Source organism: Podarcis pityusensis (assembly GCF_964106645.2).
Source record: "Podarcis pityusensis genome assembly, chromosome: 3".
Classification (NCBI taxonomy): Eukaryota; Metazoa; Chordata; class Lepidosauria; order Squamata; family Lacertidae; genus Podarcis; species Podarcis pityusensis.
Genome location: NC_138026.1, coordinates 32905071 through 32926366, shown reverse-complemented (window position 1 = coordinate 32926366; position 21296 = coordinate 32905071). Strand labels below are relative to the sequence as shown.

The 21296-nt window shown below is 40.3% G+C and overlaps 1 protein-coding gene across 34 annotated transcripts in view; it reads left to right on the top strand.

Moving 5' to 3' along the window:
* LOC308472756 (dystonin-like) overlaps positions 1-21296 on the top strand; it is a 306554-nt gene that overhangs the window by 144630 nt on the left and 140628 nt on the right. For all 34 annotated transcript variants that reach the window (XM_080997848.1, XM_080997841.1, XM_080997871.1 and 31 more), the window contains 14 exons: positions 1606-1701; positions 2588-2713; positions 3616-3768; positions 4037-4191; positions 4368-4494; positions 5145-5328; positions 7844-8001; positions 9187-9365; positions 9704-9842; positions 11034-11227; positions 14139-14301; positions 14773-14856; positions 16336-16443; positions 17822-17920. In XM_080997848.1, the coding sequence (XP_080853974.1) occupies positions 1606-1701; positions 2588-2713; positions 3616-3768; positions 4037-4191; positions 4368-4494; positions 5145-5328; positions 7844-8001; positions 9187-9365; positions 9704-9842; positions 11034-11227; positions 14139-14301; positions 14773-14856; positions 16336-16443; positions 17822-17920 (1965 nt within the window). The remainder of the gene's footprint in view (positions 1-1605; positions 1702-2587; positions 2714-3615; positions 3769-4036; positions 4192-4367; positions 4495-5144; positions 5329-7843; positions 8002-9186; positions 9366-9703; positions 9843-11033; positions 11228-14138; positions 14302-14772; positions 14857-16335; positions 16444-17821; positions 17921-21296) is intronic.

Genomic DNA, 21296 nt, shown 5'->3' with positions numbered 1-21296 from the left:
TTCATTACATTGCTTCCATTTAAGGTGTGAAGTTCAGGCACTTGCTGTTGCTCATAAACTCCAGATATTGTTTGGACATTGAATTTATTTCAGACTGGCATCATGTCGTGTGCCCACAATGTGTGACTTGATTCTAGTCCAAAATGCATCTAACGTCCAAACAACACCTGGAAATTTATGAGTGCTTCTGTTTTGGTTTTAAAATGCATGCTAACTACCACAGGTGCCTTCAGACTTCCAAATGTGATCACGCGATTGTCAGCTAGGAAACTAGGATGTGTACAAAGCAGATAGTCATGCAGGGTTTGTGCTCTGAAGCAATAAGGCTTTTATGCAAGAAGATAAGCTCTATGATATTTTCAGGCTATTAAGCAGTACAGTGGTACCTCGGGTTACATACGCTTCAGGTTACATACACTTCAGGTTACATACGCTTCAGGTTACAGACTCCACTAACCCAGAAATAGTGCTTCAGGTTAAGAACTTTGCTTCAGGATGAGAACAGAAATTGTGCTCCGGCAGCACGGCAGCAGCAGGAGGCCCCCGTTAGCTAAAGTGGTGCTTCAGGTTAAGAACAGTTTCAGGTTAAGTACGGACCTCCGGAACAAATAAGGTACTTAACCTGAGGTACCACTGTACTGTTGGGGCTGATGCTGCAGGAGTTGTTTCTATGTAAATTAATACTAGATATATCCTATTGGTACCTCCTAAAAAGTTTGTATTTATAGACAAATTCAGACAGCGTTCAAATGTCACAGTGCACCATCATTTATCTAGAGAAGGAACTAGCTGGAACAAATCTTGGACCTACACACTTCCTCTTCCACCTCTGTGGAGAGCTGTGAGGAGATTGGAAACTTTCTCTTTTGATTAACCACAATTTAGTCTGATGTCTGAGACCTAGACGGAAGTTAACTTTTAACTATGGTTTGATGACATAAGATAGCTTGATCACTCCATGGTTTGTGCTCGACTTGTTTCAAACAAGCGATAGAAAAGGTTAACTCTGGGTGGAATGACAATCTGCAAATAATCAAAAAAAGAAGCGAACGCTTTCAGAAATCTTCTTGCAGTTGCAGCAGAGGAGGAGAGGTGAGGGGGGAGCATGTGAGTGAGTTTTTATTGTGGCTTGTTTTCATAATGATAGAACAGATCAATTTCACTATCTGTAGGGTATTTAGAAAATTGAGTTGAAATTTGTCTTCTAACAGAGAACAAGGCACCCACTGGTTTCCATGAGAGATGCTTGGGGAGAATTCTAAATCTACAGTATTTAGAGCAGCCTCTGCTGGCCAACAATATTACTGTTCAACCAAAGCAGGGATAGAGTAAATACTGCATTCAAGAAATTCAAGTTATAAATGACAGTTATTCTAATAAGTAAATTGTTCAGAGAGTTTTATTGCTTTTTTGTAGAGAAATGCACTTGATATTTTCAGAGGCTGGTGTGATTTCTTTTCCTACTGTTATAACAAGTGGAAGGCATTTGAGTAGGAAATTGGTCAGGGCAGGGGCTTCAATTCCTCAAATCTCCCCCCTTCCTCATTTGAATTGCTTCTGTTGCACAGCAAAACATGACTTCTTTCCTCTGCTTGTATCCCTAAGGCCTACCGAGCTGCAATGCAAACACAGTGGAGCTGGATTTTGCAGCTTTGCCAATGTGTTGAACAGCATCTGAGAGAAAACACTGCATATTTTGAGGTACGTAACACATGGGTATTATTGTAGAGTAACCACAGATTTAACTCTTAATAGCAGCAGGAAGAAAAAGATTTTTAAATGCTTTTTATGCCAAATAATAGCATATTGACCCTGCAATAAATCTAAACCAGAATTTTCACATTTCACAGGACTTCCTATTTTACTGCTGCAGATGTCTGTAAAAAGTGCTGTTCTATTTTTATTATGAGTTTTGTCCCATATTTTTTCAGTGGATGTGAACTAAAGGACTTAAGCTACTTTTTTTTTTAAGGACTTACACCAATATTTTCATGTGTTTCAAATGGGCCAAGAAATTGAGTAACCTTTCCCACTTGATTTTAGAAGCAATTATTATTTTGCTGCATGTTCTGAATTCTCTATTCAAACAATACAAACCACACCAGATCATCAATGAGGAAAAACGTCTGTGAGTGGGGGGAGAGGGACAGGAAGGGGAAGAAGAAACCTACCCAGTTTGCACTGGAAAGAAAGTCCCTGTACAGGAATTATTATTTATCCCAGCTGCAAAGAAGTAATGCATATACAGATCGTTAAAAGGGTACCCAGTTAACTTCATAAGTATCTAGGCATTGCAGACTGTTGTAAGCAGCATGTTTGAAGGCAGAGAGAGTTGTTAACTTTGCAGCTCAGTGGGTAAAGAGGACTGGTGGTTTTATCCCCTTTGGTCCTGGAGTACCCTGGGGTGAACGGGCTCATTTAGTTTTCTAATTGATTTTAGAAACTTATGTCTCCTTCATCTAATAAGAAAGTATACCACACTCTTGGATTATCAGCCTGGGCTTCAGACTGCTGTACTGACTACTCGCTTGAGGACAGAGCTTGCAATGGTGTGTTTTTTAAATCAAAAGGGTTTTTTTCATTCTAGTTTTTCAACGACGCCAAAGAGGCCATAGATTACTTGAAGAATTTAAGAGATGCTGTTCATCGAAAATACAGCTGTGATAGGTCCAGCAGTATTCATAAACTGGAAGATCTGATCCAAGAGTCGATGGTAGGTATCATCCATACATACTCAGCTAAAGCCATTTGTGCTCTGCTAGCAGAGTACTAAAGGTAGACAGTTAACCCAAAAGTAAAGGAAGTCTCATCACAAAGTGTTCTTTCTTAAAGGGAACTAATCTTATCACCATTATTTCCACAATTCTGGCTTCAAAAATAATAATTCAAGAAGCTCATTATCTTAAACAATGTCAGTGAAATATATGGATGAGATGTTTCTCATAATTCCTGATGACCATTTTTGGCAGTATTCTGTACCTTTCTGTTTCCACCACTGAAGAAGAGCAGTAATTGCAGCTCTTGACTGTTTTGGGGCTTTTGGACAACCTATAGACTGGCTTTTAGTGTCAACAGATTGCACAGTGGCCACAAGCCAGTAAACTGATTAGGACATGCCCAGATATAGAAACTATGCTGTTCTTTTTATTATTTTATTATTAGCCACTGGCTAACAGCCAGGGAACATCTTCAGCTTGCAAAGCATGAAGTTACATAAAATAAAAACGTAATCCTCTTCACAAACAGAATCTTAGGTCATGGACATGAATTTTTACCACTGCTTCTCAATGTGGTTGGTAAGCAGTGCACAGGAATTAAGCTCTGCCCCTCATAGCCCTTACTATTGAAAATGGGACATACATGGCTGCCCCCAACTATTTCATGGTGAATTACACAAATGGACCATCGCTGTCTAGGGCTGTTGACCTAATAAACAGTGGTGGTTAGTGAGTACTAATAGCACCATAGATACCATTCTGGTTTATGTGAGCAATGCTTTGTAAGATATCACAAACAGCAGAAAATATATTTTAAGTTTCAAAGAAGAACACATTTAATTTGCAGCTGCTTCTAATGTTTCCCCTCCTCTTGTTTTCTTTATAAATTGGCTTTTAGGAAGAGAAAGAACAGCTCCTGCAGTACAAGAACACAGTGGCTGGCCTTGTGGGGAGAGCAAAGACAATAGTTCAGCTGAAGCCGAGGAATCCAGATAATCCACTGAAAACATCCATCCCAATCAAAGCCATCTGTGACTATAGACAAATTGAGGTTGGAACCTTAGATTTCTTCAGATCAATTATGGGCAGTTAATGAAGACAGTTAATGGCATTTTCTTTGAATTCTCTTCCACATCAAACAAAACAAGTCCCTGCCTTCCCAATTGGGGCTTAAGTTGTTGGGTCCTGCCCACCCCCCAGCCCCCAATTTTGCTCCCCTGCCCCTTTCCTAGTGGCACATGTTCAAGGGAGTGTGCTGTAAGAACAATATAAGCATATTACGCTCATTCAGATTTTCTGATCTTTCTTTTGAAAACCAGATAACCATTTACAGAGATGATGAATGTGTACTGGCAAGCAACTCCCATCGGGCAAAATGGAAAGTGATTAGTCCAAGCGGTAATGAGGCCATGGTTCCCTCCGTCTGTTTTACTGTTCCTCCACCCAACAAAGAAGCAATAGACACTGCAAACAGGTAAGTGCTGGCATAGCATGCACACAACATGGAAATCCTTATTGATCTTATTTGCCTTCTAGAAGCTTTTCTGTGCACAGCTTACAGGAAATTTATAACATGTACCCTTTCGACTGCCACTTGACAAATCATTAATTTAGACTCGGTCGTTTCCACCCCCCCCTTGTGCATTTCAGAATTGAACAGCAATATCAGAATGTCCTGGCCCTGTGGCATGAATCACATGTAAACATGAAGAGTGTGGTCTCCTGGCACTATTTGACAAATGAAATTGAAACTGTTCGAGCCAGTAATGTTGCTTCGGTAAGTTCTGTGCCTGTTCCAGCACTCATAACAAAATATACCTAGCCTAATAGTCCATGATTCGGAAGCAGTTATCTATAGTGGCTAAAGCTGAGTGTAGCCACACACAGTTCCTGAATATTTGGTTCTGTAACGTGCCGTATTCCTGTGTTATATCTGTGCAAGAACAGTTTGCTGGTTGCATCCAGAAGCTACAACCTTCCTTTATAGCATGATAAGCTAAGATTGTGGGAAGCTCCATGTTTTCCATAGTGGGCATCATTGCTGAAGGTATGTCAGTGTTGTATTGGTGTTTCTTATACTAAGCACTTAAAATGTGCATCTGTCAATGTCTGTAAACACCCAGCGCATGTTGTCCGGTCTCATTGGAGTGTCCAGGACATTTATATGGGTTTTAAACTTGTATGTATTTGAAAGTTGCTGTATGCATTTCATTGAAATGAGTCATCGCAATTGACTTTTCTTCTGGTTACTAAAGAGCAATTCCTCTACAGGCATCTTCCGATGTGCTGCCCTCACAAAGCAACATGTGTATTACCTTTTTGTAACATTAAAATACTGCCTTAAGAAACTGACAAAACAGTATGTGGTTTATAAAATGGCGCCCAACATTAGAAAGACTTTAATTACCCCTCCTGATTATTTCCTAGATAAAGACACTCTTGCCAGGTGAACACCAGCAGGTTTTAAGCAACTTGCAGTCCCGCTTTGATGACTTCCTTGAAGACAGCCAGGAGTCCAAAGCCTTTTCGGTTGCTGACATTGCTCAGCTGGAAAGGGAGGTGAATGTGTGCAAGCAGTACTACCAAGAGCTCCTTAAGTCTGCAGAGAGAGGTAAATATAGCACATCAACTGTGCAGAAGTCTCCCATACAAGATGCTTATGGTATTGAATACCCTTTCAATGTTACATATGTGAACTATACTGCTGTGGCTCTTTCACAGCGGTGCTCATTTCAGAAGCAGAGAGGGAAATAGATACCAGTGGAAGACGTGAGTTGGGAAAGTCCAAAGGCCCATTCTTTTTTACAGTGTCAAATGGAAAAAATGAGCCGCTTGCATGAGTATTTGTTATTTTTTCTACAGTTGCTGCTGCAGTGTTGTCAAAACAGACACACACACTTTGGCATGTATGCTTTTGGCATGCATATGTAGTAAAAAGGTAAAGGGATCCCTGACCATTAGGTCCAGCCGTGACCGACTCTGGGGTTGCGGCGCTCATCTCGCTTTATTGGCCGAGGGAGCCGGTGTACAGCTTCCGGGTCATGTGGCCAGCATGACTAAGCCGCTTCTGGCGAACCAGAGCAGCACACGGAAATGCCGTTTACCTTCCCGCCGGAGCAGTACCTATTTATCTACTTGCACTTTGACGTGCTTTTGAACTGCTAGGTTGGCAGGAGCTGGGACCGAGCAACGGAAGCTCACCCCGTCTCGGGGATTCGAACCGCTGACCTTCTGATCAGCAAGTCCTAGGCTCTGTGGTTTAACCCACAGCACATAAGCAATTACATAGGTCTAACAGTGAGCACTCAGAGCCAGTTCAGACATTAAGATGTTGCTTTTCAAATAGCAGAAGAGGAAGTGTGATATTCTGTGTCCCGCATCCCACATGGTATAGGTCAGTTGACTGTAACTCTCTATACTTGTTTTGTGTCTGTTTGAAATCAGTGAGCTGTCATTAACACAGATGCTCCTGAGAAAATCACTTATGAAACGGGAAGGAAAAAGAAGAGCTGATCTCCCCATGATTCCCCTTCTGTTTGTTTTGTTGTTCATAACACAGAGAACTGATTCAAATATTGAAATGTTATATTGCAGATAAAAGAACTTGTGCCCCTGCATATTTGCTGAAAATGTAATATGCATTTTACTGGCACACAATCTGAGATCTCAATTGGGTTCCTAAAATGAGCTGGTAATAATTTGTGTGGGTAAATAGAACAATTATTTTGGCAGGTTGCACAATAAGAGGAAGAACATCTGTTACTGTTACACACAAATGTACAAGGAACATATTTTTCCTGTCAAAATAAAATACCAGGAGTATCATACTACATCACTTACATTTGTTTACTTACTGTCCTTAAAAAATAAATAAATCTGCAAGTATGTCATAAATGGACCCTATATCCTTTGGAAAAACAGTAATAGTATCTGCTTTAAAAAAAGTCTTTGAAGTTCTTCCTTGCTGTTGTAAATATTCCATCTACATTCTGAAAATATATGATATCACTGAGCCTTATATGCTTTCATAAAGCTGAATAGATATATTATATTATGCATTCAGGCTGATGCTGATACAGAAAGGAATGCAGTAACAGATGAAAGCTGATTAAAGTAAATATATAAGTACGGAGCAGAGATATACTGTGCTCGACTGTGTATCTGGAGAAAATGATAAGGGACTCATTTCTATAGATTTAATACCATCTTATTATGAAATCATCTCTGGACGAACCATAAACAATCCAATTAATCACTGTGCATACACAAATGGGATGATAATACCTATGACTAAAGTGATGTGCATATTAGTTTTTTGGGGGATGCCCATATTTAGACATGATGATGATGATATATGGCAAGCAATAAGTTGATTTTGTGTCCTGCTGTTATGATGTTTACATTTCTCCACTTGAGAAGATGCTCAAGGTGACCCCAATTTGTGAACTTCCACATTTCCCCTTCGGGAGAAAATCTGTTTGAAATGGGGGGGGGGGGGGGTTTGCTAGATTTCTTTATGCTTGTTATTGCAAATGTACAGAGGTACCTTTGAAATATGATTGGCTGGGGAAATTGTGGGTCTAAATTAACAGCAATCTGAAAATTCTCAAAGGCATTCAAACTTGTTACTAAAATAGATCTTTTTTTGTGGTAAAGAACATTCTTTACTGGCTTTTGACCAATTTGAATGGTGAAACTCCACAGTGGGCAATATTCTGCCTGTTTAAAATGTATATTATTTTATGGAAAGGTGGTTTTTATATTATTTATTTATTGAATTTATATACTGCCTTACACCTGCAGGTCTCAGTATAAGTGGAGTGTAAGTTTCAGTTTCTGTATATTTTAATAGTTGTAGCAAACATATTAGCTTTAAAAAAAGAGAGATGGAGAACCATGGAAACAAGAATTTAAAGACATTCTTCCTCTTCTCCCTACATTGTTAGCACATCCCTTTCTCCTCTTGGCCACTTTCCATTAATGTTAATTGCACATTTCCTTTAGATGAAGCAGAGACACTGCAGACAAGGTTATAGCACTGTGACTTTAGAATATCTGTTGTGTGGTGGCAGAAGAACATTAAATATACTTGGTTTTACTTGCATTCTTCCATTTCCTTCCAACAGAGGAGCATGAAGAATCCATTTACAACCTATACATCTCAGAAGTTCGAAACATGAGACTTCGTTTGGAGAATTGTGAAGATCGTTTGATTAGGCAGATTCGAACCCCACTGGAGAGAGATGACTTACATGAAAGTGTATTTCGGATCTCTGAACAAGAGGTGAGTTTTCTGAGCTTCTCTGTGGGCACTCCAAAGCTCATGAAATGTAACAGTCGTGTAATGATGAGCTCATAAAGAGCTTATTCAGAAGGGACTGCTACAATTACCTGCATGGTTGCATCTACAAATTAAAACAAGTAATGTGCACTTGTAGAGCTAATTAAAGTGAAGTAAACATTTGAGCCACCAGTTGGTTTTGGGGCAGTCTGTTTACAAATGCCTTCATTTTGGAATTCCTAGACCGAGCAGGTGAGCTTTACTGGTTCTTTGAATATAAAAGTGAGCAAGGATCTTATCAAAGAAGTCTTTTGGGTTTTGTGTGGCAGTGGTTACAACTTTTGAGTTCTAGCTTGATTTAACTAGTTTTGCTTTGACTGGCTTGAAGCATAGCTAGTCCTAAACAAATGGAAGGGCAAACAAACAATGGAAGGACACAACCAGCCTACACTAAGAGTAGGCAATAGAACGAAAGAATTACCGTATCTTTTGCTCTATAAGACTCACTTTTCCCCTCCTAAAAAGTAAGGGAAAATGTGTGTGTGTTTTATGGAGCGAATGCAGGCTGCGCAGCTATCCCAGAAGCCAGAACAGCAAGAGGAATCGCTGCTTTCACTGCACAGCGATCCCTCTTGTTGTTCTGGCTTCTGAGATTCAGAATATATTTTTTTCTTGTTTTCCTCCTCCAAAAACTAGGTGCGTCTTATGGTCTGGTGCGTCTTATAGAGCGAAGAATACGGTATATCCCCATCTCTCTTCTCACCTTCCCTTTCCCCCAACTGCAAGATATTTATGACAAAAATGTCTCTCACCAAACGTAAACAAACTGTGAAAAAGACAAAGAATTGAAAGTGGAGACAATAGATGTACCGTTCACTGTTTATCTGTTTGCTTTGTAACACAAAAACCCCAATAAAAAGTATTTTAGAAAAATGGAAGGGCTCATTTCAATTTCAGAAGGAACTGAGATTCAGTGGAGGTTCCCCACAGGGGTACAAAGGCAGGGCAGTTTTTTTGTGATTTCCTCTTTCCCCTGTAGCCTCTCATGCTGCTCCAAAGGGTCCTATAACCCTTTGCTCATATTATCTTCTATAGTATTAGTGTCTCTTGACCTAAGGATGCTTATTATGATTGTTTGAGAACTGCTCCTTGCTATGGGGGAAAAACATTTCAACTTTGGTTCTGTAGAAACTGAAGAAGGATCTGGATCGACTCAAGGAGGACTTGGAAACAATCACAGACAAATGTGATGATTTTTTCAGTCAAGCTGCTGGTTCGCCCTCAGTTCCTACTCTGCGGTCGGAGCTTAACCTAGTAATTCAAAATATGAATCAGGTTTACTCCATGTCTTCCATTTACATAGAAAAGTAAGTAAGCCATCAAGTCATTCATTCACATTTTGTTAACACTTTTTCATCATCATCATCATTTGATAGGATGATGTAGCGTGTGCTTGGAGGGGAAGCTGAGTATATTCACAGTTTTGAATATTTTGTTGAATTGAATAATAGATACAGAATTTCATATGGCCACCTTGAAAGTATTTATAAAGCTTAAAGGCCAGAAATAAATGTAAGCAAGCAAACAAACAAACAAACAAATAGAAGAATGATCTTAGTTGTATAGTCATCATATACTAAAACAAGTTTTAAAACTTTAGAACTATTTGGAAATTATGAATGACAAGTGATCCCTTTTGTTTCAGGTTAAAAACTATAAATTTGGTGCTGAAAAACACTCAAGGAGCTGAAGCACTGGTAAAACTCTATGAGACTAAACTATGTGAGGAAGAACCATTAACTGCCGACAAGAGCAATATTGAGAACCTTATGGCTACGTTGAAGGTATTCTTATGATGTACAGAAAAATAATAATGAGAAATAGGTGTGCTTTTAAGTAATATAAAGAAGTAAAGGAGACTGATATATACTGTCATAAGAACGTAAGAACAGCAGCATCCTCTTCTCTCAATAGCCAGCCAGATGCCTGTGGGAAACTTGCAACAGAACTGAGCACAAGAGCACACTCTTGCCTGTGGTTTTCAGAAACTGCTATTCAGAAGCGTTACTGTCTCAGACCTTGGAGACAGAGCATAGCCATCAATAGCCCTATCCATGAATTTGTCTAAACTTCCTTTATAGCTATCCAAGTTGGTGGCCCTCATTGCTTCCTGTGGGAGCAAATTCCATAGTTTAACAAGGTACTGTGGAAAGAAGAAGTACTTTATTTTATCTGTCTTGAATTGCCTGCCTTCTGTTTGGCCTTTAGAAGAATGGAAATGAAGTAACCTGAGTGGCATTGAGATGTGGCCAGTTGACTGGTCAAATATTGAGAATTAGGAATGAATGCTGATTATTATGTCATTTCCCAGTAACACTTAGCTAAGAACTGAGCTTCATATTACACCATCTTGTGGAAAGAAGACCAGAAGTTTAGAATCCTGAGGTTTCCCTCCCATCCCTATAGGGCAGGGATTAGGAACCTGTCCTCCTCCAGATGTTGCTGGATCTAACTCTCATCAGCCTCAGCCGGCATGGCCAATGGTCAGGGATGATGGGTGTTGTAGTCCAACAACATTTGGAGGTTCTCTATCCCTGTTATAGGCAACAAAAGATGGAGGATCCTGAAGCAGTCACTGGTCCCTTTCCTTCCCATATGGTTCTTCAGAAAAGAAAAACACAGCCAAAGTATACCAGGAAAGAATGCAGGCTTTTCCCTTCCTTCTTATGCAGCTAATTTTCCTTAGCTGCTGAGAAGTGGAAGACCAGGGAAGATTAGCCCCTTGAGAGATAAACTTAGGTATGCTTATAATTAGCAAAGTATTCCTCTTCGTTATAGTTACAGAAGCAGTAATGGTGCAAATACAAAACCATTTTTTATAGCATTTCACTGAAAATTTGGGTGCTTTGTTTGTTTCCCACATGGATATCCTATGACTAGTTAGTAATATGATGCATTAGTTAGTAATGATGCATATTGATTTGAAACAGCAGCATTATAATCTGTATTGAGATGTCACATGTTTTGTGTACCAGCAATGGAGATCAGAGGTTGATGTAAAAAGAGAAGTATTCCATGCTCTAGAAGACGAACTCCAGAAAGCTAAAGCAATTAGTGATCAGATGTTTAAAACTCACAAGGAACGTGATCTCGACTTCGACTGGCACAAAGAGAAAGCAGATCAGCTGACTGAGAGATGGCAGAATGTTCATTCTCAGATTGAGAACAGGTTAGTACTCCTTTCTTTTCAGAAATTTCAGAGTGAAATCTTTCTTTTGGTGCGTGTGGGGTTACCTTATGCTGGTCTTGGAGTTTTGGCAGAGTGTCTAAATGTTAATTTTAGGTGTTTTCAGGTAATTTCCTTCAGGAGGTCTCAACCATCATGTACAGAATAAATGAGGAGAGAAAGAAATGAAGAAGATAAAACTTCTCTGGTTTGGTCATTTTGACAGGAGGGCGGGTGCTGCTTTCTTGAGACTTCTTCCAAAACAGCTCCTATAACATATATATGAAGGAACACTGAGCAGTGAATATGGTTCCTTCATGCACATGCAAGGCCGTCCCTAGGGAAGTGTGTGGAGCCGGACAAATCTTACTGTTTGGGCTCCTTGTTGCCTTCACCTACCCCCTGCCTGGCCCAGTAGTGGCCGTGGCTCCTCTTCAGTCTCCCTGTGGAGAGTCGCCATTTAATATGTGGAGAAACCAGCTGCTGATTCACCAAGCATGTGGAAGTGTTCCTGTTTTACACTGAATTCCACCATTGTACAAATCCACCCAACTGCTACCAGTGCATTGCCAGTAAACTTACACATTGCATATGAAAAACCCCCTCAGTAAACACATTTCTCTGCATCTCCTCCTAAGGCTTACTTTTTGTTGTTTTGCAGCTGCTGTTAGTAGCAACAGTCTCTCCCCCACCCCCCGCTTGATTTTCTTTCTTTCTTTTGCTGCGTCTTTAGTATTGGCACTGGGATTCTTTGCCTCCACCTCCCTGCCTTTCTCTAAGAGCGAAGGAGATGGAGAGCTTTGCCTGGTGGGCAAGAGGCTGCAGGGCCAACTAGGCCCATGGCTGTCATCTCCGTGCGGACCCCTCAGTGGTCCTACCAGGCACATGTTACTGCTGCGATGTGGAAAGAAGCCACAGGGAAGCAACTTCCACACTGTGGCTTCTGCAAGATACATACTGCACATCTGTGATTCCCTTGGTTCAATCCTTGCTATCTTCAGGAAAGCATGCCTGTCTTAGAAGCACTGTGTGGGTAGTCTTCTGTCCTGACAGTTTAAGGTACCCTTATTTATGGCAAATGAAAATGCTCCTGCGTGCTTGTGAGATAAACATGAAGCAAATGCTGCCTATCTGGGACAGCTTAATTGACTGTGCTGGCAGTTCACCATCAACACTTAGGCACTCTGAGCGCAAGAGGTAACAGATTTTGTGTCGACTGCCACTTGTAACTGTAAACAGACTGTTCCCTACAAATGTTCATCCTCCTGTTATATATATATATATATATATATATATATATATATATATATATATATATTAATAAAAATAAAACCCTGGCTAGTTATCAGTATAATTTTTCTTCAGCTGTATAAAACTTAGCCATTTTAACTATTGCCCAAATTATTTACTAATTGCTACTCACAGAACAAGAGGGGCCATAGAGAGGTATGGAGATGTGGGTTCTACTACCCCACAGCCTCAGCCAGCCCAGGCCAAGCCAGAAGGTTGGTGAAGGAGCATGTGGGGTTTTTTTATTCTTCCTGTTGCACCAGTATCAGGCTGGCCCAGGCTGGGGAAATGGACTGAGGTAGGACTGAGCAGGTCCATGGCCCCAGCTCTCAAAATGCTCTGTTTCAGTGTCTTACACTGGGTACTGCTGTTGGGAACACTGATGGCAACAGTATTTCCACTGCCTCAGTTTCCATAGTTTCAGCTTTCTGTGGGGGTGTCCCAAGTGGTAGACAACAGTGGACAGGGGAATCCCTTCAATCTTAACCCCCTCCAGCACCACAGGTCAGTTTTTAGGATTGCAGTTATCGTAATTACCACATAATGTTTCGCTTTCCTTCTTCTCTTTCTGCCTCAAGCTTGAAAACTGCAGGAAAAAAAGTTTATTATTATTATTATTACTATTATTATTATTATTATTCCTGTAGATTGCAAGGCCCTTTTCTATAAAGACTTTTGTAATAGACTAGGTACCTGTTTTTCCCTAACAACCATGGATTTATTCAGCATATGAAGAACTGGGAATTTATTCTAAAGTGAGTCTTTTCTCCACATTCTAATCCTGAAGTTTTGCAACTGAGGAATACTGTTGCAGGACATGAAACGTGACTGCTCCGTTTTTCCTTTTGTTTTTTAAGCTTCTGCTGAACTCTACATAACTTCCCTCTAGTGGTCACCCTGAGTAGCTTTTTATGTCTAAAATACACTGGTACATGTAAGGATCCTTGTCTGAATCTGGAGGTTATCGTGGTAGGGGATTCACTTATTTTTCAATGCCTGGCATTTGAAATGAGGAACTTGTAGATAGAGACAGAGAGAGACAAAGCCCTTTGAAATAAGGAACACAGGGAGAGACATCTGGCTTCCTATAAAGATGAAGGGATGTTTGATAGAGAGATAGAAGGTTGCCTGGAGCTTTATGAACCCAGGAATGTGTGTTCTTTGGCATGTATTCCTCAGAACTATTACATTTCTTGATAACTGTGAGCTCCTCAAAAAAGGCATGGAAATTAAAAAGAATTCAGAGAGTTCCTTTTTTATGAAATTGGCAAAGCCTTTCATTCTGAAGGTTTGCAGGAGAAACTCTGAGAAAAGGACTTCTAGCCGAATGATGCCTTCTGACAGCCAGCTGTTTATGAAGTGGTGTAGCCTAGCACTGAGCTACAAACCAGGAATTTCTAATTTCACCTTTGCCCTGAACTTACTGTGTAGCCTTAGGCAATCTCTGTTCTGTTTCAGACTTAGCACCCACCCCAAAGATCTTTATTATGCGGGGAATAATAATACTGACTTGCCCTTACAAGGTTATTGTAAGGTTGCTGGTGGTGATGATGGTTAGTTCTTTATTGTCATTGCTACTAGTTTGTTCTTCCTCACTGAAACAGCTTGCTTTTTACTCAACCAGGTTGCGTGACTTAGAAGCTATCAATAAATCCCTAAAGTACTACAGGGATACATATGGTGCACTGGATAACTGGATTAAGCAAGTTGAAGAAACTCAGCAGAGGTTCCAGGAAAACCCACCTCAGAACAGTAAAGCTCTGGCCAAACAGCTAAACCAGCAAAAGGTAAATGCTTGATCGATTGATTTAATTTGTTTATACGCCACCTTTCTTTAGTGAGCTGATAACAAATATCCACTTATAACATGCAGGTTTTGTTCTAGGGCTTAGATGTAAAGAATTAATAACTAACCTAAAGACAGCCAGTTTCAGTTCAGCTAATAAGAAATTTTCCCTTTTAAGCAGTGTACTGGATATACCTCTGTATCTTACATTATTAATAATCTAGTGTGTTTCTGCATATGTTGGTTGAGGGGCAACGTCCCCCCCCTTCCATTTTTCTTGTAGAGCCAAAGGTAATTTATAAAGAGGACCACAGGGAAACAGCCTTTCATGCTAAGTTTTTATACATAAACACAACTTTCACGTTTTCAGTCTAGTATGTTTTAAAAACAAGTAGAACACGAGCCTTTAGGATGGGGAAAGTTGCATAGGTTGATACTGTTACATACTAAAATTCTCTTGTTTATTTTACAGATGCTAGTGTCGGAAATAGAGACGAAACAAAACAAGCTAGATGAATGCCAGAAGCACTCAGAGCAGTATTCAGCTGCAGTAAAGGTAAAACTATAACTTCTGTGCACAGTCATTATTCTTTTTTAATTCTTTGTGGAAATGTGAGCATTGCTCAGCATCCAGAATGACGACAGTGACGCTGCTGTTCCTGCACCTGGAAGTCTGGGTATGGAAATGTGGAAGCTGCCGTGTCTTCTGAGAGATACACTTTACACATTGCTTCACATGTTGCTGTTACTGCCACAGCTGCTGCTCCAATCCACATTGTTAGGCTGCATTGTGTCAGTGGGCGCTGGCAGCAGTAGTGGGCTGGGGTGGCGGCTCTCAGCTGACCTCTAGCATAGGGAATCCGGTGCTCCTTCCAGTGCATTTGCAAAATGCTGACCTTGCTGCCACCTCACCTCACCTTGCCCCTCTACCTTGTAGTGGCGCTGTGGTCTAAACCACTGAGCCTCTTAGGCTTGCCGATCAGAAGGTTGGCGGTTCAAATCCCTGTGACGGGGTGGGCTCCATTGCTCTGTTCCAGCTCCTGCCAACCTAGCAGTTCGAAAGCATGCCAGTGCAAGTAGATAAATATGTACCTCTGCGGTGGGAAAGTAAAAGGCGTTTCTGTGCACTCTAGTTTCCATCACAGTGTTCCGTTGTGCCAGAAGCAGTTTAGTCATGCTGGCCACATGACCTGGAAAAGCTGTCTGTGGACACACACCAGCTCCCTCGGCCTGAAAGTGAGATGAACGCTGCACCCCATAGTTGCCTTTGACTGGACTTAGCCATCATGGGGTCCTTTACCTTTTTTTATCTTAAACTGCAGCAGCAGCACGGAGCAGAGGTCAGGTGTACAGTGCCACCCCACCATCCATCCTCTCCTGTGCTGCAGGGTGTAGTCTGTAATCAGACAATCCAACCTACCCACTTGAGTGGCATCTTTACCTGTCACCAAAGCAACAGAGAAAAGCCAAGAGAAATCTCCTGTAGTTCTGTTCAGCTGTGTGCAGGCATTCTTCCTATCTCTACCTCTGTTTCCAGAGTGACAGGTTTTGTATGGAAAACCATCAATGAAACCTGCCAGTTGAGCTGAGGGAAGTTGCTGTTTCCAAGTCCAGTTATAATGTGAGTTCCATAGCAGCTGCATTGTCTTCTTTTACACTCCAGCTTCACTGCCCTAGTGTCACAAGATATCCAGGATATCTTCTGGTGACTGTCAGCTGACAGGAGGTAATCTTTCCCTCCCAATACCTTGCATCCCCTCCCCCTCAAAATCTGTTCTGGAAGGTGTTCTCCACCTTCCAACTGTCCAGATCTAGAGGGTGATCTAGAACTGTCCAGATCGTATGCTATAGGGGGATTGCCTACAATTGCCTCCTTCCCAGTTCTCCTGACAGATTCCCTTCTGTCAGCAGACCAGTCGCCATTGGATATCACCCATAGTCTTTAGTACTCAGATGAATTTATGCAGCACTTGAAAGACTCCTAGTATGGAACAAGTAGCTTACAGGTTTACCTATTTCCATTTATTTTCTGCAGGACTACGAGTTGCAAACGATGACATACAGAGCCATGGTTGACTCCCAGCAAAAATCTCCAGTGAAACGCCGAAGAATGCAAAGCTCCTCTGATTTCATTATCCAAGAGGTAGTTGGACGTGCCTTAATATTATAATGCTTTATAATGACCCGCATTCCACTTCTGCATTGTGAAAGCTTTTGAGCTACATTCATGAAATACTTTCAGTCTAAATATACAAAGCTAGTAATTGATCGTGTTACACCCTGCTGCTTCATTTTGGGTGCAGCTAGTCTGGCTACAGCTACTATATCCAGTCAGAGAGCCCAATGTGGCAAACATTAGTCATCTGACGTTGCCAGGGTTACATAGATTAGTTTACCACATTATTCCAGGGTACAGTTTCACCACTTTCCATATCATCAACTTCAGTGTAATTTGCAAATGTACAGTGGACTGTGGCCAGTGCCCGTGATTCAGAAGAAAGGTGGTTGCTCAGAGGTAGAGTACATGATTTGCATGAAGAAGGTTCCCGGTTCAACTACTGGCATCTCTAGCAAGAGGAATCACAGGTTGCATGACAAGGAACATCTGGTGGATGATATCTTGGAGAGCTTTTACTCATCAGCATAGATAGTACCGAACTGGCTGGAAAGTTGGTCTGATTCGGTATAAGGTAGATTAATGTGTTCAAAAGAGTTAATAAGGATTTGTAAACAAAAAACCCGAAAACACTGCAATTTAGAAGTTCAGTGTAGGTAGGGCGTTCTTTAGAGTTAAAGGATCTAAAGAACTTAGATTAAAATGTGGATACTGGTGACCATAGGGTAAAAGTACAACAAACTGGCCAGCGTTTGGAACCTATCCCTGGCTGTTAATGAAATGAGGCTGCAAATAGACATTTCTTTGTTCAAGAGTTTGCAAGCTCCTCCATCAGCAAGATAGAGATTAAGTGCAATCAAGACTGAATATAATCACAGACTCTGTGAATGATAGCCAGAACACAAAGAGTTACAGAATGATATATGAAGGGTTATGTTCCTTTATATGGCTGTAACCCTTGTATCTTTTTGGGACCCTGAAGCATCCTTTTCTAATATAACATACTGAATGATGTCCCTGCTTCATCCAGAAAAATGTGTTGGGATTCATTGCATTCAATAATTCATAAAATAAATGATTTAAGGCATGAGGGGTTAGCAGGTTAATCCCATGATGAATTTGCTCCTTCATCTTTCATTCTTAAGAGCACCTCCACACCTGCTATCCCCAAAGCAGACAGAAGTCAACTCCTCTCAACACTCTGTTTGTTACACTGATTCTTCTAAGAATCTGTTGGACTCAGGGTCATCTTTCTAATGTGTTTTGTATATTATGATTTAGGAAGACGCAGTGCATTTTTATTTCAGAAATCATATTGTAACCTTATTTGTTCTATATAAAAGTAAATAAATTTAAGACACTCCATTTCAGCATGAATCAGTACTGTTCCTCTGTTTCATTGCAGTTTATGGACTTACGAACACGCTACACAGCTTTGGTGACCTTGATGACTCAGTATATAAAGTTTGCTGGTGACTCTCTCAAAAGGCTGGAGGAGGAAGAGGTAAGTCAGCAGATAACTTTCAAAGGGATGGTAAAACCACTAAGACAGCTATACTTTTTTAAGTATAAGGATAGATGATGTGAACTCCTTATGTACTCTCTAGATATAAAATGAAGGTTGACATCACATATCTAGTGAACACCAAGACTGACCTGAAATTATCCGCTCTCATTGTCCTTACTATTTTTACTACTTTAGTTTGCTAAAATTCTATTGCAGGATATTGGTTCTATATGAGAATTTCCCTAAGGTACTGAGAAACTTGTAAAATACCTTTATATTTATTGGCTCATAAGCTCTCTCACACTGCCGTGCTTTCAACTTAGCAGTTGGATTTTATAGTAGTCTAAGTAGTGATGACAGGATGGACAAGATTGGAAAGTATAGCGAAGGGAGGCATCTGCATGCAAGCAAAGATATTTCAGTAGTTCCTGTGATGTATAGTATTGAACAAGACCAATTCAGAAAAGAGTTTTCTATTCAGTCTGCAAATAAAAATGGCAGGCAGACAAAGCTGCCAGTGGAGGCAGTGCATGTTGCTGATGAAAGGGAGGAGAAATTTAAATGGTCTATTTCACTGAAGGAGAGAGCAAGAGCACATGGAAAAACTAATTCCGAGCCTGTGATGAGAATAGAAGTCTGAAGGCAGGACATTATCCCACGGGAATCAGCCCAATTGAACAACCCACTTGCCCTTCAGAAAGGTTGCACCCTGAGAACCTGAATAAAGGCTTCGAAAAATATTCTCACAGAGTACTGATAAAAGTGGAAGAGAATAGTCAAACAGCTGAATTGTTAGCCATTATTGCAAAACTGCCCTAAGCAATTTAAAACCAAGGAAGGAATCAGTAAGACAGTGCAGCAACAATTAAAACATGTGTCCTTCTGATAGGTGAATACTACTAATACATTACATAATATGTCTCTAGATAGCAGCAATTTTAGAACAGCTACCCCACAAGAAAGACTGTACATACTCCAAGGAAAATAAATGTTGAAGGCCAAGGAAGCACAACTTGTTTCTGTGCTGTTTCAAAGGTTTACACAGTAGAAAACACAGTTATACAGCATAGTCTAAAAGTGTATGAACTAAATTATGGTATGATGCAAAGCAACATCAACCAAAATATGAATTCAGTATTGTTACATTATTCAAATAAATAGTGATGTAGTGCTGGCCAGTTCCCGAAGCAAAATAATTTTGAGGAAGGATAATTTGGACATGAACCAAGAAAGGAAAAATTTGAAGATACCCTTTCTTGCAATCTGCTAACGCTGAGAGTTTGACACAGAACATTGTCTGTGGTTTGACCACTCTATTCACTGGTGTTCACAAAGAAAATGTAGAGATGGAAGTGGATATGTTTAAAAAAAAAGGAATGAGTTTTTCTAGCTGAGTCAGTGCTGCATAAAGATGTACATGACCATTCAAAGCTACTCGAAGAAGACAAAAATCCTAAACTGAGAGAGGATGTCAGGAGAACAAAGTATGGAAACACAGGAAACGAACAGCCAGTTTTTGAATCAAGAATGTGCAGAGAAAGCATAGGCCAAAAGGAAGAAATAAAAAAGAAAGAGGTACATAGTTATATTGAAAATCAGAGGCAATCATAATGAATATAATAGTATTATAGCAATAAATACAACTTCAAAATCATTCCTAATCATCACTTGAAACTTAAATATGTCTTTGTGTGGTGGGAAAATTGATTTAAAACTGATTCAATGGAGTTGCAATATTTAAACAAACTGCTAAGCTGTTGATTTGCATAATCATTCCTTTTATTCATTTATGTAGCAACATCAGCTACAGAAACCTCCCAGCTGACAACTTGTTTTGCTGATCAGGATTAGTGGGCGGGGAGATAATTAAATTATTACATTTTAATGATCTTTAGCATTGGTGTTTCCAAGTATCTTGTGGTTTGTGTTATATACCAGTAGATGTCGCATTTATTGGTGTAATGGGACATCTACTGGAAAATAAAATCTCATTTAACAGCAATATTTAGAAAGAATTAAATTCAACCCAGAAGGAAATAAAGCTGCCTTTGCCTTAGTATGTCTTGGTGAGTTAATGATACTGTAACGTTGTGCTAGTCTTTTGTTAAAAGAAAGAGCATTATGTTCAGAGCCTGAATAACTATTGTTGAAGGACATGGCTAATTAAATGTGGTTTCTTGCTAATTGTATCATGTTTTACACTAAAACGCTCTCCTCTTCTTATTCAACTAACCATCAAATGAGGAAGTGCTTTTTTCTTGCATGGTGTGTTTTGCTGAGAAGTTGCTCTGTAGCTTTTAAGCAAGGACTCATGCAAGTGAGCTTCTGGGCATCACCTTCAACCTATGAAACAACTCTTATCCTGAAAGCAAAGGGATTCTTCTTGAGGACTTCAGCTGGTGGATTCCTTCATGCAGCTTTCTCTTTACTCTAACTAACGGTCCCTTTCTGATGGTGACAGTGGTGGTGGGAATCCCTCAGTCTGTGCTGCTGACATGCTGTAGTTGAAGTTTGTAAGTATTTGCAACTGTGCATTTTAACATTACAACATTACCTAATGTTTTAAAAGAATGGATTTCAATGTTTCTTGTTGCCTTATTTTTTTGGCAGATCCTGAAGAATAAGGAGGCACTAGTACGTGGTGAATATTCTGATCTGGAGCAGCAGCAAAAAGAAGTAATGAGTGAGAACAGAAAACTTATGGAGAGGATAAACGAGCTTGAGGAGATGTTGGATGAGTTGAGGAAACAGAAGTTCCAGTTGGAAGTAGAACTTCCAAAAGCAAAGGCCGATGCAGAGAAAGAAATGAAGAAGCAGCAGACAAAAATGGAGGAGATTTCTCTCCAGAAAGCCAAGGCTGAGCAAGAAGCAAAGCGCTATCGCATGGAACTAGAGGATGCTCTTAAAGAGAAAGAAGACGCAGAGCAGGAATTGGAGCGTGTGAAGCAGCTCGCTTTGAAGACTGAGGCTCAGAGAAGTATGGTTGAAGAAAAGTTCAGAGCTTTCAGAATGCAGCTAGAGGAAACTGCTGTGGCTAGAGATGCTCTTGAAGATAAGTTAAGAAGGAAGGACACCAATCTTCAAGATTTAGAGCAGCAAAAGAAAGCACTGATGGAGGAGCTGAGGAAGAAGACTGCTGAAGAAGAGAAACTTGTGAAACTCATTAAGGAAATGGAACAAGACATGGAGTTTCAAGGTAGTCTGGTGAAAAGCAAGTGCAGAGAAAAGGAAATAACTGAAGTCAGAAGGCAAATTACTATAATAGGACAAGAAACTCTGTTGCCAACAGGTTCAGACATTTTCAGAGAAAAGCAAGAACTGAAAAACATTGAGGAATTCCAGCAACTGGTGGATGAGCTAACATTTGCCAACA